The sequence below is a fragment of the Centroberyx gerrardi genome, chromosome 1, assembly GCF_048128805.1.
Source record: "Centroberyx gerrardi isolate f3 chromosome 1, fCenGer3.hap1.cur.20231027, whole genome shotgun sequence".
NCBI classification, from domain to species: Eukaryota; Metazoa; Chordata; class Actinopteri; order Beryciformes; family Berycidae; genus Centroberyx; species Centroberyx gerrardi.
In genome coordinates, this window is record NC_135997.1 from 26,304,881 (window position 1) to 26,318,170 (window position 13,290).

The window sequence follows — 13,290 nt, forward strand, 5'->3', positions numbered from 1 at the left end:
TACCAAAAAATGTATACTCTACAACCATTCCTCACCACGGACTCAGATGACTTGCTGACCCCTATATCTGTTCCACTCTCCACAGATGGACCAGGCGAGAGGAGGCCGACTTCTACCGGGTCGTCTCCACTTTCGGTGTGGTTTTTGACCCAACCCTCGGCCGTTTCGACTGGACCAAGTTCAGGGCCATGGCTCGGCTGCACAAGAAGACTGACGAGAGCCTGCAGAAGTACCTGTGGTCTTTCACCGCCATGTGCCGAAGGGTGTGTCGCCTACCACCCAAAGAAGGAGGTCAGAGGTCTACATGCATGTGCACACACACACACACACACACACACACATACACACACATGTGCAGACAAACCCTACATTTTTATTGAAGACCCTTCACACTGGAGACAACCTCAACGTTTTGCTAATAACTTTGTAAAAGTTACCACAACATGCTTTTCTGTTTTCTGTTTCCTTTTTTACTAACAGAGTTAGATTTTAATGCTTAGAATGTTAGCTTACTTCTAATATGCTGCTTACTTTAAATAATAGCGTGTTTATATTATGACGCTAATATGATAGCTGGTGTCTTTGAAACATGTTTAGAAATGTGCGGCTGTCATGTTGACTTTCGTTGCGCATTGATATACAGTCACAGAGTATAATGCTCTGTCTCTTGTCCTGATGTCACACATACACTCGTCTCAAGTTGATGTCGTTAACAATGCTTTAGGCATTTTTCACTGCGGTCATTCCTGACTGTGAATGCTATTATTCTGGAGAGAGGTAGGCAGCTCCTTGGTAAACAAGCTGGCTCAGCAGTATTCTGAGGTAGGGAGGCTGATAAGGTTAATCATTTGTGGAAAGGTAAACAGTGTGATGCTTTAACTCCAGACACAAACAGATCTATGGGTTGTAGCCTACCTGTAGTGCAGCTTTTAATTTGTTTCTCATACTTTCTCTCGTGCCTGCTTCCTTTTCTTTCTGTCTTTTGCTCTAGACTCTGCGGTGGATCCGTCTCTGTCCATCCAGCCCATCACAGAGGAGCGAGCGTCTCGTACCCTCTACAGAGTGGAGCTGCTTCGCCAGGTGAGGGAGCAGGTCCTTCGCCACACGTTGCTGTACGAGCGCCTGTCGCTGTGCCAGATGGGCTCTGACCTTCCCGTCTGGTGGGAGCCCGGCACCCACGACCGCGACCTGCTCATCGGCGCCGCCAAGCACGGCGTCAGTCGCACAGACTACCATATCCTCCGGGACCCTGAGCTCAGCTTCATGGCTGCCCAGCGCAACTACAGCCAAACAAAAACTGCGCAGCAACAGTCCCGCACACCCACGCCGCTCATACACTCTCAGTACCAGGCCACCAGCTCGGTGCTGACTGGCTCTCCACTGCCTACACCCGCCCAGAGGGACACAGAGCCCTCTGGGATTGTGCCCAAAGAGGAGCCAGCTTCAGAGGGAGAGGAGAGCAAGGAGAAGCATGGGGAGAGTTGGAGCCCTCCTCCCGCGCCGGCTACTCCTACGGGTGTAGAGGAAAAGCCAGTTCCTGAGAAGGGGGAGAGCGAGAAGCGGATGGTGGCGGCACGCACTAAGCCCCTCACGCCCAACTCCTCAGAGAGGAAACCCAAGAAGGCGAGCAAGAGGGGCCGCAGGGAGGCCAAGCGCGGCTCAGAGTCGGACTCAGATGGCTCCTCCTCAAGCTCTTCATCGCGCTCCTCTTCCTCATCGTCATCGTCATCATCTTCCTCTTCACACTCCGGGTCCAGCTCCTCCTCCTCATCATCGTCTTGCTCCTCCGGCTCTTCGTCATCGTCCTCCTCATCATCGTCTTCGTCTGAAGACAGCGAGAGCGAGGGAGAGGAAAGGAAGAAGAAAGGTGAGTGTCCCTGATGTCTTACCTCCTGTTGCTCTGTCAGTAAATCACTTTTTACATCTATTTGTCAAAAACTGTTCTCCAATGTTAGCATTATCAAAACACATATGTGCAGCGCAGGAAACAAACTTTTCTTTTTCCCTTAGTTTTTCTACTCACACAGTTACTGCCCTTGGCTTCGTAGGGCAGCATTGTGTTTCCTGTGTGATTTCCAGCGCCAGCAGTGACTGTCATGATCAATTCACGTATTATGCATATGTTGTAGATGCCGTGTGCACGCTCTAGAAATTAATCTAAGATGAAAGTATTCTACCACACACTGAAAGGCTTTGTTGCTAATGTTTGTCTCCGAATTTTGTGCGTCTTGTCTGGTTGTCAGTGCCTGCAGTGGCAAGTGTGAAGGGCTTCGACGAGGACAGCGTGGCGTCTCTGAGCACTACACAGGATGAAACGCAGGACAGCCACGTGGCCGAGAATGGCATCACCAACTCCTCACATCCCTTCCAGGGAGGGTACATGCTGGCTGCATCCTACTGGCCAAAGGTGAACGACACACATGCAACCTGATCGCCCTCATCGACGCATAATGACAGAGAGGCATGAAAGCATCCAACCACTGAGACCATTATAAAAGTCATTAAACCAAATGAGTCTGGTCAAATGTAATTGGAGACGTTTTGGAAAACACCAAGCTTGGCTGATGTTAGATCTACAGTAGGTGCTTTGAATAACAACCCGAGTAATGTTTCCTGATTACATAAGTCTCAGGTGATAGCTGTTGCTAACCAAAACAGGTATTCAACAAAAAAGGGAATATTTGAATGTAGATGGTAACAAATAATTGCCTTATTATTTACATTGCACATGATAGAAGTCATGAAAAAGAATGTACACGAAAACCATGTACCCGCAGCATTGTGGTTTCGAATCCAACTCATAACTCTTGTCACATGTTATCCCCTCTCTCTCTCCTTAATCGTTCCTGTCATTCTCTACAGTACACTATTTAATATAGCAAAAATGTGTTAAAAATCATTTTGGGGGAGAAAAAGAAAGAAAAAAATCTAAAATCCCACTGATACAAACGTTTAAGTTTGTTCTGATCTCCTGTTCTGCCGTTGCGTAGGACCGTGTAATGATCAACCGCCTGGACAGCATCTGCCAGGCGGTGCTGAAGGGGAAGTGGCCCGGGACGCGGCGGGCCTACGAGCCTGGCGGGGCGGTGGCCTCCTTCTACACCACCAAGCTGCTGGACAACGCCAACAGCCTGTGCGAGGACCCCTCTGCCTCGCCGCAGGGGTCAAAGGTGAAGAAGCATGTTGCAGAAAACAAGGAGTTCTCAGTCAAACTCAACGATGTATGTTGATTTTTCGTTTCTCCTCCTCCTCCCCCTTCCACCCCACCCCCAATCGTAGGACCCTACCGCTTCTGCTACCATGACCGGTGTTAGTTGTGGTGTTCAGCATGTTGCTTTCTTGTTTTTTTCCTTTCCTTTGGGTATGATTAGTGGTTTTGACTGCCTGGCAGGAGGAGAGATTAATTTAATAGCAGCCTTCCTCTCTTTTTCCCACACACTCAATTTGAATTGGGCTCTGAGGCTGTGATTACATGAGCAGAAATCACTCAGTCATGAGAATATAATAAGAAGGTTCAGTTTGGAGCCTTTCTGGATTGAAGGGGTCTTGCTTCTAATCTGATTGAAATGGAGCCTTTGGCTGTGGGTGTTCCCTGATGTGCCTGTGGGCAGCATGGCTATTAACTTGGCGGGCTTGTCACTTGCTTTGATAAATTTCTTTTGTGTTGCTGCAGCTATTTGGTGACAAAGATATTTTCCCCAAATCTTACAATTTCCGCCATCATGGCTCCACTGATTATTACGGCATGTTACCCATAAAATGTGATAACATGATGAATATGCTGATATTCTCTTGACATGGCTTCACACTACACTCCAAACTAGTCTTCTCCACTGCCCTACTAGCCACTACCCAGTGTGTCCGCCTCTCCCAGTACCACTAACAAGAAAATACCTGAATACTGTTTTCCTTTTATCATAAAAAATCCTTTCTGATTGATTTTGTATTTGATAAAATAATATTCAACAAACCAACCAATGTACAGAATTGGAACTATGATGATGACACTTATTTTGTTTGTCATCCTGACTGCTTACTTATACACTCAACTTTGGACTTAAAGTCTGAGAAGGCATCAAAAAGTTTAAAACAACTAAACTCTGCCCCTTTTTTAATTTTGTATTTTTGACCTGTGATTCTATTGTAAATACCCTTCTTCCTGCACCTGGCTGACCCTCTGCGTGTCTGTGTGCGTGTAGCAGGAGGGAGGTCTGAAGCTGACCTTCCAGAAGCAGGGTCTCCCTCTGAAGAGGCCCCTGGAGTCGGAGGAGGGCCCCCAGGCCCAGCAGCAGTACTTGGCCCGGCTTCATGAGCTGCAGAGTGCCTCAGACACCGGCCTGGCTGACATCACCAAGCCACAGGGCAGCTTCCAGCACGGTGCGTTCACTTACAATAGGTCTATGACAACTTGTGCATTTGTGTCATGGTAGGCCATCCCTGTTTTCCTTTGCTGCCACTAGATGGCAGCAAAGCAGCATTTTGAAGGTGGTTTGACTTTAAAGTGGGAGCTTTAGCTTTAGAATGATATAACTGGTTGAAAGACCCATAATTACAGTATGAAAACCCTAGCTACATTACTGTCGTCCTACTACCGGCTTTATTGACATAGTCATTTATCAGATGGAATTTCTGCATTTTCCTCAGTCTGAAATATATTGTCAGAGCTTTTCATACAAGGACCAACAGCAATGACAGGTTAAGAAAGTCAAAAAGTCAATATGAGTTTGCCCAAAATTTAGATAGTAAGATAAATTCTAGACTGTATCTTCAAGATTCATCCTTTGTCTGTAAATGAGCCTGCCGTATTTACGGTGCAGTTATTCACAGCTAACAGGCTGGTTCTTCTGCAGTCTCCCCAGGTCTGGCTGGTCAGATGAGGCTGAACGGAGTGCTGGACGGCCAGCCGGTGGTGAAGAGGCGGAGGGGGAGGAGGAAGAACGTGGAGGGGATGGACCTGCTTTTCATGAACAGAAACAGAGCCCCAACTGTGCCAGATCGCGTAAGCACTGATGTGACCTTTTAACCTTTTTTTTTTGTTTGGTGACACCCTTTTTCTCCAACTCAACCCTCATGTACCTCATCTTACCTGTGATGCAAAAAGGCTCTATAGTGCTGCCATTTCAGTAGAATATGCACCTCAAGATAAGTTCATGGTACCCAGAAATCAGAAAAAGCGCACAGCTTGAGATTCAAAGTAGGTTTGTTGTTTCTGATTGTTTGTATAGTTTCATCTTGCAAAATCAATGCGATGGATAGCATAGATGCCCAAAATTATATGTACACCACAGTCCACTAGGATTACAACAAACTCTCCACGAATACCCTTTTTCCTCACTGGTCTGCGCCCGTGCGTCTCCAGGTGCCCCCAGGGTGGGGTGGCATTGGCCAGGTGGGCATGCCTGTGGCCACGGCAGCGGGCTACAGCCAGGGCCCGAGTCAGAGCCCCATGGACACAGAGAGCAGGGTCCCCGTCATCAACCTCAAAGACGGCACCCGGCTTGCTGGAGACGACGCTCCCAGGAGGAAAGATCTGGACGAGTGGCTGAAAGAGCACCCGGGCTTTGTGGCCGACACAGGGGCTTTCATCCCCGTGAGTCCATTTCCCTTCTGTCTTCCTCCCGCTCCTCCTCCTCTTCCCCCTCAGACTCACCTGCCTTGTCTGTGAAAACATAGTGTTGCGGTGCAAGGTTTCTGGAGTATTACTGGGGAATTCCACCAAAAAAGAATTTCAGGTTGTTATTCTGCATAACAGAAAACTTAAGAAGTTTTCCAAGATTTGTTTTAGTTATGTCAAGGGTTCAGTTCTCAGGATCAAAGAAAATTATCAAATTAAATCGAAGATGTTCATTGCCTGAGATGGTTGAAAGAAAATCTTATGGACAGTACATATATTATACCTCTAGAAAAAAGGAAATGTATGTAAATGTTTAATGCAGGTACAGACATGTCTGTCAAAAAGTTCAACCATGGGAACACTGTTTGATGATGCAATAGCTGCAATAGATTCTATTTTCCTCTGAGAGCTAATTTCTAAAACTCAAAACAACTGGAAGAAAAACTAGCTGAAGTTTAGGAAAATGTCTACTTTTGCAGAATAACAACCGAAAAGTCAATTTTGGCAGAATTTTCCTTCAGTTAGCCATTTTTTTTCATCATGTGTAATTTTCCATTTCGTGTCCAGGGGGTAAATAAGATGCAAATGCAGTTCCAGTTCCAGGACGGTCGGCCCAAACAGAAGAGGCACCGCTGCAGAAACCCCAACAAGATTGATGTCAACAGCCTGACGGGAGAGGAAAGGGTCCAGATCATCAACAGGAGAAACGCACGCAAGGTGTGTGTGTGTGTGTGTGTGTTTGTGTGTGCATTTGCATGTGGTCCGAAGACAGAAAGACAAATAAAGGGTTTCATTCCAAATAGTCACATATTTGAGGAAAAAGATGTTTCCCAATATTTGAAAATCACAGATGATTACACTCCCTCAAATGTAACTGTTTTGTAAACACAGTGTTTGCGATGGCTAATTTTACTATTACTTACTAATGGATTTTACTTTCATGCTAACAATCATCTTGTCAGAGTAGCTGTCATTTTTCAAATGATGGATATATCCTATTTTCATGCAAATCAAACACTTTACAGGCAACAAAAGTGCTTCTGTCATTGAGCAAAATGGAAACAAAATTCAGTGACTGCCATCTCTTCTGTAGACATTGTCAAGTTTCCTTCTGCAACTTTGGAATCATTCCTTGTTGAAAAATAATCCGTAAATTGGTTCTAATGTGATCACAAATTACATTTTCTGTTACTTGTGCCTTTCATAAACAGTGACATAAAGGAAATTACATTTTAATGATTTGTTGGTTAGAATGATGGTGCCAAGCATGTATGCAGTGATGACAGAGTTTCTCCATAATGTGAAAGAAATATGTGGATGACATTGACTTTGGTTGCATATTGTCTGTAGTCACTACCTTGTGTTATATTTTCTGTAGTGTGGTTCATGTTGCCTCTAATCCTGTCTGTAGGTTGGTGGTGCCTTCGCCCCTCCTCTGAAGGACCTGTGCCGGTTCCTTCAGGAGAACCCTGAGTACGGGGTCCCACCCGAGTGGGCGGATGTGGTCAAACAGTCGGTGAGTCAACTAGTAACACATCTAACTCTGAAACATCAGGTGGGACAAAACTGCCTTTCTTGATCTGACAAGGTTCCTGTGCAGGTTTGAAAAGTCTAGAATAGCACCGAAAATGAATTTAGCCATTTCCAGGTCCTGAAAGTTTGGGAATTGCAAAACTCAATACATGTATGACTACACAATTTCAGACCTCACTGTCACTGCATGTATTGTTATATTTGTCGTTATGAATAATAATCTTAAGCTATGAAGTGTAGTGGCCTTTATGACAGTCATACTATCCCAACCAAAAATAGTATCACCACAACCAAAATCTACAAAAAAATGTAAGGTCTGGAAAAGGTCTGTAATTGTGTTTAGGAGCCCTGATCTTATTGTATTGCAAAGGGAAAAGGCTAATCTTGTGTATGTCTTCTATGTGTCACCCAGGGCTACCTTCCAGAGAGTATGTTTGACCGGATCCTGACGGGACCCATTGTTCCCGAGGAGGTGAGCCGGCGCGGACGGCGACCTAAGAACCCCCTGGCCAAGGCGGCGGCGGCGGCAGCGGCGGCATCATCCAACCCGGCAGCCGCGACCCTGGGACTGAACCCCCTGAACGGCCTGCTCTCTGGAATGGACCTGACGAGCCTGCAGGCCTTCCAGCAGAACCTCCAGAGCCTGCAGTCGCTGCAGCTCACCGCCGGCCTCATGGGGCTGCCGCCCGACGCCGGCAACTTGGCCGCCAGCAACCTGGCCGCCATGTTTCCCATGATGCTGTCCGGCATGGCCGGACTGCCCAACCTGCTGAGCATGAGCGGCCTGCTCGGGAAGCCCCCTGAGGAGGGAGCGGCGGGATCCGAGGGGAAGACGAAGGGAACTGCCAGCGGAGGAGCGGGGGAGCCCTCCGCCTCCAAAGCCCCCACTCACACCTCAGACACCAAAGGAGAAAGGACAGAGGGCCCGAGCGGGGATCCTCCCTCTTCTTCCAACGCCACCTCCTCTGCCACCGCCCCACTAAGTGCTTCAGCTGCCTCGGCAGCCTCCGGTCACCCGCTGTCTCTTAACCCCTTGTTACTCTCCAGTATGCTTTACCCAGGGATGCTTCTCACTCCAGGCCTTAACCTTCCTGTGTCCGCCGCACAGCCGCAGAGCTCAAACAGTGACCCCGCCCCTCCTCCTCCTCCTCCTCCGCCCGCCTCCTCCCAGCCGTCGCCACGGGGGACGGACCGGCCCGCAGCACAGAAGGAGGGAGAGGAGGAAGAGGGGGACGAAGAGGTGTTGGAAGAGGAGGAGGGGGAAGAGGAGGAGGAGGAGGAGTCAGCAGAACAAAAGGAGAACAGTGGTCCTGAAGGCTCGGGGAAAGCCGAGTCATCTTCATCAGAGTCTGGGAGCTCCTCATCATCATCGGACGATTCAGATTCCAGTGATGAGGACTGATCCCATGAATATATAAATATAAATATATTTATGTATCGCCTAGAAATGTATACATATATTCACATATATATGGATTTTCCTGCACTTAACGTTGTGATTTCTTTACATGTAAATACAAGAACTAACTAAAATGTTGTGTAATAAAGACTAAAAAAAAAAACTAAAAAAAACAGTAAAAAAGAACTATGACTTAAAAGGAACTGAAATGAAATTTCAGCGTTTGTTCACAAGGTACAGTCTTGTTTTGAGAGACATTTTGCATGTCAAACTTTAGTAGATTTCTGAACTCTTTGTGAACTTGTACCACACAATTATGTACAATTGCAACAAACAGAAAAAAGAAATCAAAATGGCATTATTGTAATTATCATGTCAGGATTTAATTTTATTAAAAAAGTGAAACTACATAAATGCTCTCGTCGAGCTGTACTATTAATATATTTTGAGTGTGGGGGCTGGGGTATTGAACTTGACAAATATTTTGGTTTCTCTTGTAAATATACTTTTACAGGTTCCTTGACACTTATGCTTTGCAGATCATACTTTGGATATGTCAGCAATAACTCGGGCAGCTAATGAATGTCACTGAAGCTGTAGATCCTCTGTCTGCCATATTCCACCCCACTGCACAACTCGCAGCCCCACCTGCCTATCACCTACCTTCATATCAAGCTGAAGAGTTCATTTCTAAATTGGTGTGCATCCATGATGGAAACAAAATTCACCTGAAGCTCCTTATTCAAAATCTCTAAGATATAGGGGAATCCACTCTGTAGAAGTATTATTTTGTCAGTCAAGCACTTAAGTTGACTACCATCCTTCAAAATGTATCATAATTTTGTAACTTTGTTGCTGTGATATTGTAAGAGGTGTCCTTTATTTTCAAATGGAGGTCTCATTTTAGAATGAAACTCTTCACTTTCACCCTCACCTTACAAATCAAACATGCAACACACACACACACAATTTATTCCAAGGCGCACTTTAGCTACCCATAGTAGGCTTACATTCTCACTTGCACATCTGTTCATTTTGACCATGGTGTTTGGGTCTAATAAAACCCCTTGGACTGTGAGGACAGAAAGCAACCTTTTACTGTGTGCCAAAAACTGCCCTTTGTTGACTGTAGTCAAGTCCTGAGAAAATTCAGTGGTCTCTGTGAGTTCAGGTTCTTGATCACACATGGAGAGAATTGCACCCCTGTCGTATTTGACTGCATCTTACCTCAACTGAGCTAAAGGGATTGGCTTCACTGTGCAAATATGTGCGCGCATGGGTGTGTTTATGGGTGTCCACGTGCATATGTGTCCTTGTCCCCGCTGGAATGTGTGTGTTAGAGGCCATTATTGAGAGCTTCCATTCACTGTGTTCTGCCTGTGTTGTTTTGTTTGGCTTGGACTGCTCTACCCATCTGGACTTGGCTTGTTGTCTCACTTGGCATCTACCGCCTCCATAACTTTCCAGTGTGTGTTTTGTGTATTGAGGAGGGGGCCTTGAACTGACCTAATGGCAAGCTATGACAAGTAGAACTAGTGTGAAATGGCATTTTGATTTTGCCCTTTGAACACTGGAGAGGATAGTGGCACATTACAAATTTTGGAGAGATTTCAGTCCTCCTTTGGATTTCGCTTCCTCACTGCAAGTGTTTCATGACAATAACCCACCTGACCACCAAAGTCTTAATAAGGATATATGGCACAAGCGCTAAATTGTTTAAAACGTGGCTAAGATTGTAGTAATTGTCAGTATCTTTGATCAAGTATTGAATTGTAAACAGAACCAGATGGGCTTACTGTAGGAAGGGCTCCATATAGCGACTGTATTGCTGGGAATTAGCAGCTTGGTGTGTCTATTCCACCCAGTCCTCAACTCTGGTCTGCTGATGAATGGAGCTTCAGCTAGATGTAGAAGTGCCCTTATCCTGTACCTCGTTCTCTCATTCAACTTGTGTCTGGAAAAACAATGTGCTCAGATTTGTCTGCATCGCTCATGCTCCATGCCCGTGCATTTTGTTCATGATCACAACACTTTGTGTTCGTTTTAAGCTATAACCAGGACAGACGTTAACACTGGAATTCACTCAAGCCGAAGTACCTTTGTAATTATTTCTAGTACAACAGTGCTTGCTCTAGGACTGCTGGTACACAGTGGACTGTTAGATAACACATTTCAAACTGGTTTCTGAGACGAGGAAGAGGTTTTGTTGGGACTGGGGGGCAGCGGAGCGTCCCAACAGGTTCCTCTTGTGGTGGAGAAACCCAGTGAATTTGCTCAGTTTGTTTGGTTCCTAGGTGTTGCTGTAGCAAAATCATTCATTTGTGGGTTAAACCATAAACAACCCCACGGTCTAAACGCCAAGACTGAAGGCAAGTCAACTGATTTATAATGTTGCTTTAAAGTGGTTTTCTCGTATGCCTGTTATATAGACCTCACCATGGTTTTTGCTTGCGATGCAATGGCAGTTTTATTTGTATTATTAACAATACCGTATTTTTCTACGTCTGAGCAATGATCTTAAACAATGCCACTGTTGGTTTGTATCTCTGCGGTTCCGCTCTCTCTTAAACTTGTAGTGCCCTGAGGCAAACGCCCAGCCATTGCTATTTCTGATGTAGGTGATTTACCTGACTATTTCTGTTAAAACAGGCTTGTGTTGCCCCACGGGGAGATGTGGGTTGACCACTGTGTGCGCTGAGCCCGTTTAGGACGCAAAACGGCAAATGGTTGACCTTGTGAATACCTTTAAAGAGAACATTAAAATGGGGTCGTTAAGATTGGACTTAACGTTTGCTTTTACTTTTCGCTTTTCGTTTGATTTATTCTGTAGGTTGTGCAAGGACTCCCGATGCACTGCAAGTGCTAGAGTGACTAGAAGCAGCGTTAAACCTGCTTTAAACAGACGCAAGGAAACAATGACCAATATGCAAGAAGAAAGACAAAAACACCACACTACTGCTGTACATGGAGGTTTTCTTTGAATTTTCAGATATGTAAAGTAGTCGCTGAGATGACAAGACTAGAATTATTGCCTTTGTAATTTTTTTTTTTGTTTTTGTTTCAAGCTTGATAATATCCTAAATGTCACCTTGAAGTCAATTTCTTGTTTTTGTTTTTTTTGTTTGTTTGTTTCATTGGACAGTTGAAATATTTTCAAGTTGTGGTCTGTGTAGTCGAATAATTCTTTATGTAGTGGAGGAAAAAGCGTCTTAAAAGTCGTTTGTAATTTATTGGATTACTTTCTATGAAGTTCTATAGAGGAAATTGAGGTTTAATTATTTTTATTAAACATATTCTTCTGACTATCCATAAAGTCTGCCTGTGCCTATTCTTTTGCCGTGGGCCTAAGTCAACAAAACATGTGTAATGGCAGGTGATCACTTGATAAAACCCAATGACAAACTGTGGCACTCTTCACTCAGCAGATCTGTAGCCTCTCTCACCTCCACTCCATCATCCAAGCTAGGCTTCTCTGTCGGCACTCGGCCTAAAAAGCAGATGCTGATGAAATGGCACTGATCAAGTCAAAGAGCTTGTCAGTACCAGGAATACCGACTTTTTTTTTTCATGTGAATGGCCCCAGTTGGAGCTGAACCCTTAACCCTGGCAGTGTTTGTGCTGTGCTCTACCCATTAAGCTTCACTCCACCACAGAACACAGGACTGCTTTTCTTCTCTGTATCGATCCAGTGTCATGTGCTGCCGCTGCTGGGCACAGACACAGCGGCTGAAAAGTTACGCTGTCTACCATTTAGCAGGCATTTTGAGTGTATAGAGAATATTTTGAAGGTTAATGCTAGTAATATTACAGAGGCATGTGCCACTTGACTGACTAAAGGTATTGATGCTGCCTTATAGATTGAGTTAAAAGCATTTTTCATGTGACGTTGAGATGTGATTTTTTTTTTCATAAAAGTGCCAGAGTAGCTACCAAACCGGAAGACATGCTTTACCACACTAACATCATCGCTCACTGTGTGCAAGCAGTGTTAAGTGCAATAACAATCCTAACACTGAGTTCTGTCTGTGCTAACTGTACTGCATATTAAAGCGTGCAGAATATAAGCACTTAACGTGCAATGTGATAGTTTCAACACACTACATTTAAATCTTGGTGAACCACAACTGCTTAAATGTGTCAAGAGTCACATTATTGGTGAATGTGACTCACACTCGTGTTGCACAGCATATTTCCTTACTTTCTTCCTTAGTTTCCTCACTGGAATCCGGTCAAATCATTACATCCTGGCATTTACAGTGTGCTGATGTTGGGAGAAAAAAATGCACACTAACCTTTTTCCTCATGTTTGGAAAAGATCTTTTGGTCACCATAAATGTTATATGAGCAGAAGTCAGTACATCAACTGTTACATAGTTGTAAATCTTGACCAAACCCTAGTAAAACCAAGTAAAAACACTAACTCCAAAATGTGAAAGTTCACCTTTCAGTAGGTAGCAGGCGGTGTGAGCTGTCAGTTACAATCCTTGTTTATGTGTTGCTTAGTTAACAGAAAGGGTTAACAGAATATTCTTCATTCCTCCACTCGTCCCTGCCCTGCTGTGTCATCCATTCCTCCCCTTGGTGGCGCTCACCGGCCGGTGTGAGTCACCTCCGCTCTCTGCTGCTGCTGCTCACTGCTTATCATAGCAACCAGATGCAGATGACAAGTTGGGGCTTGTCTGCTGCGAGAGGCCAATGAGCTGAACTTCCTCAGCCTGCAGCCTGCAGGGTGACCAGCTCGCTG

General features: G+C 45.2%; 1 protein-coding gene across 5 annotated transcripts in view; it reads left to right on the forward strand.

The window, feature by feature from the left end:
- The window catches only part of chd9 (chromodomain helicase DNA binding protein 9), a 100,032-nt gene extending 88,221 nt beyond the window's left edge, over positions 1–11,811 (forward strand). For 3 of the 5 annotated variants that reach the window (XM_071910232.2, XM_071910236.2, XM_071910234.2), the window contains 10 exons: positions 86–291; positions 992–1,867; positions 2,244–2,407; positions 2,991–3,221; positions 4,200–4,377; positions 4,851–4,999; positions 5,360–5,590; positions 6,182–6,331; positions 7,026–7,130; positions 7,560–11,811. In XM_071910232.2, the coding sequence (XP_071766333.1) occupies positions 86–291; positions 992–1,867; positions 2,244–2,407; positions 2,991–3,221; positions 4,200–4,377; positions 4,851–4,999; positions 5,360–5,590; positions 6,182–6,331; positions 7,026–7,130; positions 7,560–8,549 (3,280 nt within the window). In that variant the 3' untranslated portion in view covers positions 8,550–11,811. The remainder of the gene's footprint in view (positions 1–85; positions 292–991; positions 1,868–2,243; positions 2,408–2,990; positions 3,222–4,199; positions 4,378–4,850; positions 5,000–5,359; positions 5,591–6,181; positions 6,332–7,025; positions 7,131–7,559) is intronic. The other 2 variants (XM_078285010.1, XM_071910233.2) reach the window with 2 other exon arrangements.
- The last annotated feature ends 1,479 nt before the right edge of the window (positions 11,812–13,290 follow it).